The sequence below is a fragment of the Arthrobotrys flagrans genome (assembly GCF_004000055.1).
Source record: "Arthrobotrys flagrans strain CBS H-5679 chromosome Unknown unitig_3, whole genome shotgun sequence".
Lineage (NCBI taxonomy): Eukaryota > Fungi > Ascomycota > Orbiliomycetes > Orbiliales > Orbiliaceae > Arthrobotrys > Arthrobotrys flagrans.
The window spans coordinates 5,815,177-5,828,127 of NW_027137547.1; the positions used below are offsets into that span (position 1 = coordinate 5,815,177).

The 12,951-nt window shown below is 46.5% G+C and overlaps 2 protein-coding genes across 3 annotated transcripts; both read right to left on the reverse strand.

Moving 5' to 3' along the window:
* Nucleotides 1-298: 298 nt before the first annotated feature.
* DFL_003051 (uncharacterized protein) lies at nucleotides 299-3,440 on the reverse strand (the record flags this gene model as incomplete). 2 transcript variants are annotated; one of them, XM_067631931.1, is made up of 5 exons in its annotated part: nucleotides 299-442; nucleotides 499-1,171; nucleotides 1,530-2,834; nucleotides 2,896-2,986; nucleotides 3,065-3,440. In XM_067631931.1, the coding sequence occupies 5 exons, from the start codon at nucleotides 3,438-3,440 to the stop codon at nucleotides 299-301; spliced, it is 2,589 nt and encodes an 862-aa protein (XP_067494428.1). The 2 variants fall into 2 exon arrangements, with proteins under 2 accessions (XP_067494428.1, XP_067494427.1); XM_067631930.1 differs by having other exon boundaries at nucleotides 2,896-2,989.
* A 3,072-nt stretch (nucleotides 3,441-6,512) lies between these two features.
* On the reverse strand, nucleotides 6,513-10,031 carry DFL_003052 (uncharacterized protein; the record flags this gene model as incomplete). Its single annotated transcript, XM_067631932.1, has 1 exon — nucleotides 6,513-10,031. One exon carries the CDS (start codon nucleotides 10,029-10,031, stop codon nucleotides 6,513-6,515), a length of 3,519 nt encoding a protein of 1,172 aa, XP_067494429.1.
* Nucleotides 10,032-12,951: the final 2,920 nt, after the last annotated feature.

Sequence of the window (12,951 nt, forward strand, 5' to 3'; positions counted from 1 at the left end):
GAAAATAAAACAATTATATGCAACGCTTAAGCCGTGCGAGAAACCATTAAACCCTGTTCGAAACGTGTAAAAACCATGTGGATTTTCAAAAAACAAAAGGCATGAAGGCGGGTTGACGAATTGGAAGCAACCATGTAACCAGGAAAATGATAGGCAAGAAAGATAAGAAATAACCAGAGGGTTGGGTAAATAGCTAATTGGGTATTAGGGAGAGGAAACTTTGACAAAATGAAATGAGGCGAACTGTAAAAAAGAAAGAAAAGAAAGAAATAAGAATAAGAATAAGAAGGGAATGGGGTTATGAGAACTGGGATCTGGCAATGGAGCATCGCGGACACCTGGTGTGAGCTGGATGCTCATTAGAGGTGCATTCAGACTCCTTCCCAAGGTTCATAACGTAGACGAAATTTGGACGGTTTTGTGCGAGATGCTGGCATTCGCACTATTGGTGATTTATTAGTTAATGTTTCAAAGATAGAGGATGGTTCCAAAACTTACACAGATCCATAAGTCTGGTGCTACGGGCGATGAAGCCAGGGAAGATGCGCTGAAGGGCTCCACAGGACCAAATATATCCTTGATGGGAGGTAACTGCCTTTGTTGAGCCAATATTTCAAGTTCGGTATCCAAAATATTAATTTCTCTTTCGTAATTGGACCGAGCAACCTCTAATGCTTTGGACGTCTCAGCCAAGTTACATAGAGAATACTTCACCCAAAGGCGAATATCTTTTTGTTCTTTATGAAAATGATCGGCAACATGGTTGACACGGATCTCTTTTCCACGTCTGCCAGTCATTTCTGGAGGGATTGGGATTAGCTTTGCGCAAAATCCGCACCAAAAATTATCTTCAACGTAGTCAGTCCCGTTGTGGTGCTTCTGGAAGAAATCATTTTTGGTATCTTCGTTGACCTTGCCATCAAGAAGAGTCCAGCTTGTGACAATAGATTTGTGATGCTCGTCCAGATGTTTTTCAAAGTCAGACCTTAGAGCCCATGCACCACGACAAGACTCGTGAGAGCCTCCAGGGCATTTGTAAAATTCGCTCTGGTAGTGTCTATGTTCCTCGTGGCGCCGCCAGTCATCTTTGCTGCCAAAGCGCTGAACTTCGCTTCGTTCTTGCCAATGGAATGTACAAAAGAATGGTCGACGATGCCTCTGCATATGTTTCCTAGGGCGAGTTAGCTTTTTTGGTGTCTTTTGAAATGAATGCAATTGCCGATAAGGCTTAGATAAATGTATCGGGGGCATTGCAAATTTCCATGATGCTATCGAAATGGAAGGAAAAAGGGCCCCGCCGGATATATTAAATATCATTGAGGCCCAAACAAAGCTCCCCCTTTTATGACGTCTGGGTACGAGGCTAGTTGAGGCCAACTTTGACAAAGCTCGGTGGTGGACGCTGAACAGCCTCAACAAAAAAAAAAAAAAGAAAAAAAGAAAGAAAGCGTGGGCAATAGGTAAGGCGGATATTATACAGCAGGGCATACTTAAGGAGGACCAAACAAGAAATTGGCTAGGGTACCTACTTCCATTCGGACTTCTTCGTAAAAGTCTTGTTGCATTTTTGGGTAGTACATCTATATACTTCCGCGACATTCTCGGTGTCTGCGGCGACGGCCTGCGAAGTAGGCCTTACTTCTTTGACTTTTACAGCTGCAGGTTCCGCATTACTCCGAGGAAGGCTGGGTACCACAATGCCCGACGCCTCGTTTCGGATGGTGTGCTCTTTAGTCTCCCGCTGCGGCTGAGTAAAAAATCCAGTCACAGACCCATCGAGTCTGGTAGGCGAGGTAACACTGATGGGGGTCAACGGGCTACAACCCGCCTTAACATCGGACGGGAAAGCCGGGGAGGTAACGCTCAGAGAGGACCGAGAAACCACGGGTGCTGCCGAAGGTGCGGTAGAAAATACCTCTGAAATTTTGGTTTGCGCAAGTCGGTAACCTCTTGAGAATCCAGCATCAAAACCAAGAAGTGCAAATTTTATGCAGTCTAGCCTTCTCTGTGAAGAAATTTCTGGATATCGGGCTTTGAGTCCGTCAGATGTTAATTTGGTGGCTACTTCGAGCTCGTCGGTTTTCATATCTTCGAGAAATTTCATTACCCATTCTTCATCGATGTCATGGCCCCGAGACTGATTTGCTCCCGTGCTACTTGCAAGATCATACATAGTCGATGGTTTAACAGGCTGTATTTTTAATTCTGGTAGCGGCTCCTGTAGTTCGGGGACGCTTTCAAAGTCCTTCGCCGCAAGCTTTGGAGTCAACATAACAACGTCTCTGGATTCTTCCTGAGGCGAATATGATCTCTCTGGAGGTACTTCGAGTTGTTGACTATGTGTGCTATATTCGATAGCACGGCTTTTTCCCTTTTGCTCGACCATCATCGAATCTTCGTCATTATCGAGATCGCCTTGCCTTGTCGACATTTGCATTGGTGTTCTAAGTTCAACTCTTTCATTTTGTGTGTCCTCTATAGCCTCGCCCATGGATATCGGGTGTATCGAAATATCGTCCGAAAAGGGGCTTGATTCACCCTCGGGGCTCCTTGAGGGATTCTTTTCCGTTTGGGAAGATACCCCATTTGGATTTTTAATCTCATCTAAGTATCTTTTATCATGAAGTTGTAAGATATGTTGACGAAGATTATCTCTCCGAGAAAAGGCTCTTTTCGGATTTGATCTGGCGCATTCCGTTACCGGGCAGACGTAACTGGCAGAGTTCTCTCCGTGAACCGTATCGCGATGACGGGTAAGGTCTTTTTTAGTATGAAACTTCGCGTTACAATCTCCGCATATATGTGAACGTTCGCCGTGTATCTGCTTATGTTTACTGTGGGAATAAATGTCAGTTTTGATACAGGTTACTCGACTTGATTCCAAACGAAATTTACCTAAGACTGTTTTTGCTGGGGAAACTCTTTTTACAGGAATAACAAATATGTTGTTTACGTATCGGTGAAGAATTAGATGCATGTGGGTTTTCTGCTTCATTAAGATAAATATGTCAATATCAGTATTTAGCTTTGAATTTCGATTTTAGACCAGAGAAAGGGTTCAGACCTGTACTAAAAGCTATCGGAGGGATAGGGTTTTTATCGTTCGGATCATCAACCGAAGATATTAAATATTTAAAAGATGGTAAAGAACTAGAGTTTTGCCGAAGCAAAGGCGGATGAAATTCCGATCTGCCGCCATCCAACTGCTGGGTCTCCAGAGTTCCCGAAGTTGGACTTCCTAAACTTTCCGTAATACTTTGACTTCTTGCATGACTACCGGAAGGACCCGCTGTACCGATAACTTGAGTCGCAGACTGATTGCTTGCAGTCCATGCTATTGCTGACGTATCCGCTATTTCCCCTCCCCCCTCTCCCTCTAAAGGGTAAACACCGACCTCCTTTGCTTGTGGCGACTTGACCTGTGAGTTCATGGGTTCCATCCATAACAATATTCACATGTCCTTCCTTGAAAAGGTTGAAAAGCAGCTCTAAACATTTCCAGATAGCAAGTCAGTCGTTTCAGTATCATCGAGAAGGTGTTCAGAAGACCATTCTGCTCCAATACGATATAGGGTATCTAGGACCATAACTAACTTTCAGCCGTATACGGTGAATATAGACAGCCGTTCTCGAGGACGCTAGTCTATCGAGCCACTATCAGTTGCGGGCTAATTCCTTCCTGCGTTTATGACTAAAAGTCTGCCATGGTTAGTTTGAATGTTTGTCGAAAGAGACATGCATATAAATATGAATAAGGATCCAAAAATCGTGCATGCGGAGAAGATGAAAGAGGCTGTCGGGATTTGGGATACCGTTCTTTATAAAGTCGCGCTAGCGCCCATCCGACTTTTTACAGATTTCTACAATTGATCCTTTCTATCTCGTGAGTCCCAACTCAGAATATTTTACATCCACCTGGTAGCTTTCCTAGCAACTAGCAACTAGTCTCGGTATTGTTGATGGCAAATACAAACAGGGGAAGGAAGAAAAATCCACTTCAACTCTCAAGGCCGCGTCGCGGCTTCGGCGACAGCCGGCCTTTTATAAAACAAACTCGCGACTGAGCTTTAGAGTAAAGTACGTACCGATCAAGCGCCGATGACTAAGCAATATTTCAAGTCCCAAGTGTGTGCTGATACAGTTATGACTCCCACCTAGCCGCAGGTGAGTCTACTTTCTGGATGCGTTTTGTTGATTGACAAGCTGAATGGTTGTGTGTCATGAAAATATTGCGGAAGAAGAATCACTTTCAGGCGTGGGCCTGATTGTTAAAGGGCCGCATGCTTCCCACGTAATCTCAAGCCCCGCCCACCATTCTTAACATCCCTACTTCAGCCCAAACGTGTTTCTGCTCGACTGGCCTCTCAGGGTTGCTGGCGGACTGGGGCTCGCCTGGCACCAAAATTCTCGCACCAGAATGGGCTGCCCCGAAATAACCATAGCTAGCGGCGGTAATTTACGCAAACGTCAGAACAGCAGACCCAAAGTAAGACCATTGGAGACGTTAACGTATGATAAAATATCGCAAAGATCCAGGGGCCAAATCAGAAGAATTCGCCCTCAGAAACTGGCCTTACGCCCAAGTTTTCCCGCTTCATCCATCGTTTCCCAAAAAATCAAATTTCTTTCCCGACGGCCTGCAGGGAACAAAATGAAAATTCGATTTTTTCGGACAAGGAGTAATGACAGGTTAGCGAGGCTGCATTCAAGGCGGCACTCACATCGGGTTCGACGTTCTTTCTTCTTTTGTTTTTTCAAAAGAAAAGTATAGGTATTGTTTCCATCCAAGGCCTGGGTGCCTGCCGTGCGGAGTCAGGCCCATCGTTTTGCGTCTCTTCTGATTTGCCACCAGAAATGAGTTTGCCCGAACCCTTCCTTCGTGGAACCTTGTTAACATGTTTCGCCAACGAAGAAGGCACCGCAGGCCTTCCTCCTTAACCTCGATCCGACATTACGAAAAGTTCATCCGCGTAAACTCCGACAAAGGCGAAGAAAAGAAAAAAAACTTATATATAGCAACTAACCTAGCTGCTGACCATAACTGTCACCAAAGGGCAAGTAAAGCGCGAAGTGGCAGTGAACTCGAACGACAATTTCAACTGCGACATGAGTTACCATGTTTCTGATTTCAATCCAGCCGAAAACCAAAATCAAACAAGCCTGGATCCAACGAAGTACCAGAATACAACAAATCACCAATCACAGGTCAAAAAACTCGATCGGAGGCAAAGATAAAGGCCGGCACCACCCCAAACTACCCATACAGCTAGAGAAAATCCCCCATGATGTTGATCAGTGAACGAGCGGGGACAATTACTCGCCGCCAATATCCGGGCCGGGGTCTGGTATTGCATGCAAGTGTCATGTATGTAGGTACTAGCAGGTACAATGGCGAAAACCGGCCAGTATAAAATATCTCACGACCCGCTCAACCCCCTTTCAGTGGAATTCCGTCTCGAGTGAGAGCTCCTGATTCTCCCAACCATTCGAGGACACACTCCATTTTTACATTACATCTGTCCGCCTGAAATCAAGGCTACATATTCCATTTGACAGTGGTAATACAATACCAACAGTTCAGGTCGTACAGGATGGTGTTCTACAGCATTCCTCGTGTCACATTGAACTCGGCAGGGAGGGCCTAGTTGCCTTAATTGGAGCGAGTACTACCGTCGCAACGAATAGCCGTTTCTTCCAAATATCCTCCCGGCCGTGATAGGTGAGAAATATATTTTTCGGAAAGGATATATATTCCGGGTATGACTGTGGACAGGCAAAATTAAAAACCATTACTATGCATGTAGGAATCTTCCCACTTTTCATCGGCGACATTACCTGCATAGGTTCTGGAGTACATCAAACAGCTGTGGAAACAAAAAACCCGAACCTTCCTTAACCAGTACCCCGAAAGTTAACGGGATGAAAAGAGAAATAGATATTGTATGTCTACTAAGAAATCTGCATGTGCTTTCGAACAGAAAGTCAAACGTCGCATATCGATACAAACTAGAATTCCACGAGAAAGGAATGTGATGTCGAACAAGGCAGCAACAAGGCCGGCTATAGGTTGACGTTTGGTAGCTGGCAGTGCAATGTTAACATAGCGCTTGCAATCAGATGTACGAAAGGATTAATCAATTAAACCAATTAAGACGCAAACAACCCCATTCAAAAAACCAACGGCTGGACAGGAAAAGGCTTGTGAAAATGAAATAAGGATAATATCTAGCACAAAAAGAAAAGAGAATCTGACGGAAACAAGAATACGGAGTAGGATCGTGACAAATGTTCGGATCTTTTGTTGTGTTGTCAAACTGTGCTGCATGTCAGCCTTTGCATGCGCCAAACTAGGCGTGTGATAGCCTGCATTGAGATCAGACCAGGCGACTCATATTTTCGCGAGCCATCGCGAATGCTGCAGGATCCTCAGGCCTGAAAGTGTCATTCATCGCGGCTGACAGCTGCCAAATTTGCAAAAGGAAAATCCACCTTTTTTCGATGGGATTTTTTGATCACCATGGGTGGTGGTTCGGCCAGTTCATGAATCGTTCGGTTTCATCCTCACCAGCCTCCTGCCCCCCTTGATTCCAAGCTCCGTATTGTCCCGGATTTGTTATGCCTAAGCCCGGAGCTACCATGTTGGGGTTTGAATAGCCAAGGATGCCATCATGCCCACCCATCCCATAGCCCATGTTGGGTTGTATGCTATAACCCATGGGATTCTGCTGCTGTGCATGTTGGTGCTGGTGCTCCTGCATGAGCAAGTTCAAATCATTGTGCATTTGGAACTGCGCCTGAGGATGCAGTGTCGCAGTAAGTGACGGATCCATCACGCTCGAGTAGATCCTATCTCCGACCACGTCTCCATTTCTTTGTGGTGTAGCATGCGGTGATGGATAGACGCCCTGAGGAGTAGGCCTGGTTGGCGAATAGATTGACGATTGGTGGGGCGTCATCCCCACATACATACTTTGCAGGTCAGGTAAAATGGGTGTAATGTTCCCTTGCCCAGCAGCTGAAAAGGCTGAAGGATTGTAGGGTGTAATTGGTGTCACTGTTGTAGAATTGCCTCGCCGCGTGCTCGCAGGACTTAAAACCGCATCTTCACCAATCAAAGTGATAACGGGCAAAGAAATCGCTTCCATGTGCCTGGCCAAATGAACAGTCAATTTCTTCCAACTTTGCAGCCTGCACCCGCAGAAACGACAGGGCTCGGAAGTGGGTTTGTTTGTTGTCTCTTTATAGCAAGCAGCAACAATATCCCACAATTTGTTCACTTCATCGTCTTCCGTGCCACTTTTTCCCTTCTTCGTGCCACGCGCGGCTCCCGACTTCGTAGCACCGGACTTTGTCGCCTTCACCTTAACTTCTGGCATTTTGTGCTCCCGAACGAGGTGCTGAACGAAATTATCTTTCCTGTAACACTTGTGATTACAATCAGGTAAATTGCATGTCCACCATTCCAAATGTCTATGCTTCTCGTTTTCATGGCGCACCCAATCGGCCTTTCTCTTGAAACTCTTGGGTTCCGTACAATCAGGGAAAGTACAAGTAAAGGGCTGGACGTCCTCGTGGACGTGTTTAGTCCAATCAGAGGGCTTTGTGAACTTCTTGACCTTGAAGCAGAGTGTGCATTCAAACTCCGCCGGTAATCGATGTACAGGTGGCATCGGGACACCGGGGGGAAATTGGGTCGCCGTCACTCTGCCATCCGTGCTGGGGACATCCTCGTCATCTGAATCATACTCCTGCATCGAGTACGATGCGTTGTTATTAGGGCTCTCGAGAAGACCGACAGGTGCGTTGTTCTCTTTTCCTTGATTGGCGACGGCACCGCACTGGTGTTCGTTGGTGCATTTACCTGAAGTCTGAACTGTGGCATGATGTTTGAGGAAGTTCTCCTGGAGCTTTCTAAAACGCTTGACCTGTTCAATCGCAATCCTATCGATCAACTTAGGGTGCAACTGTGGATTGAGTTGGAGACAATGTTTTGCGAAGCCGGCTCGGTTAGGGGTTATTTTATCGATAGGAATCTTCAACTGTGGAGGAGCCGTAGGAACAGGCTCTGCCGGAGCATCCTCATCAGAGGCTTCATGTTCTAGTGGTTCGAACGGTGGAACACTAAGGGATCCTTGACTTTGATGTCTACCAGTCGAAGTTGGTGATATAAATCCTGGGATACCAAACTCAATCTTGCCCTTGTTCAGTGAGCTGAGCCTCTTAGTTTGAGGGGACATTGGATTACTAGAGCTGGCGGCTTCGCCCCCGCCAATTGACATTGACAAGCCGGCCATAGTAGCAAAGGCTGAAGTTGTGTCCTTTGAAGGATCAACATCGCTTTGCTTCCTCTTTTTTGACAGCTTGCGTGTCAAACTGCTTAGCCTGCTCGGCGAGCGCTCCCTCCCAATTTTTGACTTCTGGCTGTCCTTTCTTAGAGGCTTAGGTTCCTTAGATGCCTTGTCAGACAGGTTCTGGAGTGCATGAAGTGCGGCGTTCTTATGCTCATGGCCTGCGCTCGAAAACCTCTTTAAGACATTCTTGACCTCAAACAAACTGGGTTTTCTATCTTGATGAGCGTTTGGTCGGTGCACAACCGATAAATTTTCTTCGTTAGGTCCAAACGACATTCTCTTGAATAAACCATCCATCTCTCCAATAGAGTACCGGCGGCTCCGCATAGTACCAAATGTCGCCACCCGGCTGGCAGTCTCAATATTCTCGTTTGCTCGCCTCCACCTTTCGATTGCTGCGTTTGAAGAATTAGGTTGTGCACGTGTGACACCTTCTCTGATATTAAGTGTCGAGATCGGCTTTGGCAGATCATGCCAGGGCCCAGGCCTATAGAATTGATTCGGATGGGGATCACTGTTGACCAGAGCCATTTCTTCTTCTTCCGTCATTTTTTGGATGCTGTCGATATGTCGCGGCGGGTGAATATCGTCATCGCCAATATGGGATACATCCGCAAAGTTTAGCTCATTTTCCGGAATCTCGGGGAGCCCCTCCTCATCCGAAGTATGCCCGTCTGTGCTCTCTTCCTCGCTATCATCAAACAATACATCACCCTCCCCTCGAGGTGTGCCATCGACCGGTTGGTAGTCGTTAGATTCCTCGAGTTTAAATCCCTGTGCTGGTGCCCCTTGTGCTGCATCAGCCGGCTTGCTAGATCCATCCATCTGACCGACACTTCTGCTCCTCAATCTATTCGTTTTAGGAGCATCAAGGTGTCCAGACCCTTCGCCAGAGAGCCATCGGAAAACCTTCATGTGGTTCTCTGATTCCTTAGCCATGAGCTCTTGATCTCGAAGACTTGGGATTTCGTCGTCTGTCGCCGCTGTGGTCCTCCCGGCCGGAAGAACTCGGTTGAGGATAGCTTCATCGTCGCCGGCCCGCTTCTTAGTACGCCGACTAGATTGCGTAGCATCGTGATCATCAACCGTGATATCAGGGTTAGATATTATCGGCAAGGCTGTAGTAGCAAGCGGTTCTGGTACATTAGGTCTGATTTGAGCATTTATACTGGCATTTGTCATTGCTGGACTCGGGAATACGTTATCGCCAATGGTGACCATCGGTGTCAATGAAGCTTGTGTCATCGGTTGGGTGTTATTCCTGGATGGGGGCTCATGTATAAAATCGTCGATGTTGATATCTTCTTCTTCTCCTTCCGGCTTCGGGGTACTCATAGCAAAAGGCATATCTTGATCGTAGCCCGGCGTAGTGCCGGACGAGAAGCCATGGGATGAATTAGGAGAAGACATGGAAGTTTCGAAATAATTATGAGGGGACATGGAGAAATCGGAAGAGGACGGGTGGTTGGAGCTCGTATTTGATATTGACGCTTGCATGGGGACCGCGGAATTTGGAGTAAACCCGCCCAGCTCCTCAGTATCATACACTTGCAAAGTCGAGTTCCGTGGAGTAAACTGTTTATTTTGAGGGCTGAGTGGTCCTCGTTCGCCTGTAACACTAAATAATGCAGCGAAGGAGCGTCTTTTAGACGACGGCGATTCCGGATTACCGCCGGCCATTGTCGCAAAATTGCCAGTGAATTTGAAACCGTTGCGCCGCACAAAGTGTAGAGGATAGTGATGTGTTTATGGTCCAACGGCTTTACGGATGGATGGAAATGTGAAGATCACTTCAGACTATTGCGTTGCTTTGGGATGAAGCAGCGTCGCAATGTCTGTTCGGAGCAGAGCGAAGCTGGCCGTTGGTTAGCTGACAAAGGCTCAAACCCGGAACAAACTCAGAGTTCTCCCGAAAAGCTTACCACTTAGATCAACAAAACTATCACGAGACTCGCCGAATATACTTTTCGACGGGTTTCAAACGGAGCGAAATGGTCGCCTGTCGCTGTCTCACGGTGTTAAGACTCGGGGTGGAGGCAAGGACTCGATTCGGAGAAAAAGGAGGGGGATTCAAAAGTCAGCAAGCTGGCGGGGCACTGGCAGCGTTTTGAAGTATCAGCAATTCAAAGGTTCAAAGTGCTCAGCGACCGTTAGGATGGGTGAATCAGAGGAAATTGACAGATCCCATGATTGCGAAGGCTTTTCGGCAGGTTGGAAGGCAGACTCTCGTGGGCAGGCGTGATGATGATGGGGCTAGCAGGATCGAGAAACGGTTTGGGCAGAAACACAAGCGAAAAGGCTGGGCGGATGAAGTGCTTACCGCTCAGTATTATATTCGGTAGACCGGCCACGTTGGGTCTCGAATCAATCGAGAAAAGCGAGCTAGTAGGGACGGATTACGACTGGACCTTTGGGGTGGGACAGCTCTCGAAGCCTTTGTCTTTCCAGGCAAAGGAGATTTAGACAGTACGATCGACGCCCTTTTGCGAAGCTAAGGTAAAGCAGATGGCAGAATATACCGTATGATGGTATAAGAATTGAATCCCATCATATGCCGTTACAGCGGATTATCTCCCACGCCCATAGAAAAGCTTAGCTATGGCCCCGGCTTTTTCCTCTTCTCTAAGCCACAAACTCGTAGGATGATGATCAGACTGCTGGAAAGCCTTCCCCAAACTGCAAACTGACCCAACTTCGATGCATGCTAGCCAGTTCGATCCAGTCTCTCTCGTCTCGCGAGCTCGGAGAGGCCAATCAAGGTATGTAAGCTGGAAGGAACTTAACCCTCGGAATCTTCCATGATCACAGGCTTTAGCGAGAGATGCGATGAGGCTCAGCCCTCTTCCACCATAGGGCTGGCGCGGGAGGAATTGATGCATCTGCGGGAGTAAGAGTGCTTTTCAGCGACTCCAATCACTTACGATTTCAGCTTCTCCTCGCACAGGAAGTTTTCCTCACTAAGGTCTAACTTTCGGTGACAACGAGTTTCGTCAGCTTTGTCCCATGTTAAAACCCGGTGTAGCGATATCCACCGAAATAATTAGATGAGATCTCTAAAAGTGAACTATAGTCCCGGAAGAACCTTGAAAAGGACCAATTCCATTGTAGTATTCATAGCTGATTGAGCTTGTAAACCCGACTCGGCAGAATATCCCGACCAGAAGGGCATATTAACCTGCCTTGCAAAACATGACTTCAATCATCGACAGCTTAGTCTTGGCGATGAGCGACCCTTGCATGTTTGTGGCGGGGTCGACATCAAGTGACGCGGCGATAGCATCCTTCATGGAAAAATCAGTCGATACGAACCGTAAATATGCACAATCTTGATGACCTCTCCTGTTGGTTTGAGAAGGATGATGATGAAGTTTCGAATTCATCAAATTGTGTTCATGGCTCCAGGCACGTTGAGATCTCCATCAATGTATAGTTAGATTATGTTGATCCGCAACACATTCTGCCTTCAAGGCCTCAGCCAGCTACTCGGTAGCTACCTGAGTAACTAGCTGCACAGAAAAAGAATCGAACTTGTAGCTTCTATGCCTGGTGCCTCTTTCTAGCACTGTGCTGTACTATGTACTGGCTTATATACCTACATTTTGCCTATCCATATCTAGATATCTCAACTTTATGGTTCCCTCGCGCGAATTGTGCTCTGAGTGACGACTAAATCTTATCTTCACAGCCAGGCCAGAATTCGACTGGCTATCCAATTCTTTCGATCTAGTTAATAGGGGATCAGATAAACGAATATGTAATATTGCCAATTCATAATATCAATTTAAATACATATAGGTACTGATACGAATATTGAAATTGAGCGAGTCTTAACTCTAAAGTTTTGTAATAGCTCGTTCGGTCTAGATACCAAGAAGCAGGGTCGGATCGGAAAGTATGGTGGATGGCTGCGCAGGAGAACGTGGATGGTCGAATCTACAAGACATCTGATACCAGTATTGCGTCTCTAGCTTTGGCCGAACGCTGGCCAATGCTAATATAAAGCATCGAATAATTTGATACTCAAAAGACACCATAGAGTATCAACAATGTAATGATGGATCTTTCATATGCACCAAATCGATAGCTGACACTACCTACCTATAGAGCTGTCTGATATCGCAGCCCGATTCGATTCTGATCAACGAAAAGAATGTTCTTTCAATGTTCTAAACAACAGTCGAGTCGTGAACTGACCTAATGCATCCAACCCCAATACTTAATGCATGCACACCACTGCACTGCAGCCTGGACGTTTCTATTCCACGTGTGAATAAGGTTTGTTTGGACTGGAACATTGAGATTTGAAGCTATCGAAGTGGGAAACCTGGCCATAGCACGCGACCTTTGACCAAGTCTATCTCCTCAAAACGAATCCAGAAACTCGACCCTGTCATAGTCTAAATTTCGAGATAAACTGTTGGTTTTTGAAGTTAATTGGTATGCAGGCAAACCCCACGCGGCAATATGAACGCTGCCTTGTCATGGCGTTCTGATTGGCATTGCGAAAGTGGGGCACACCCAGTTTTATCTTGAGACCTGCCTGAAGAAGTCCCCGTTCACGACACCATTTTTTCAGCTCGGAAGCACCATAAATCCTGCT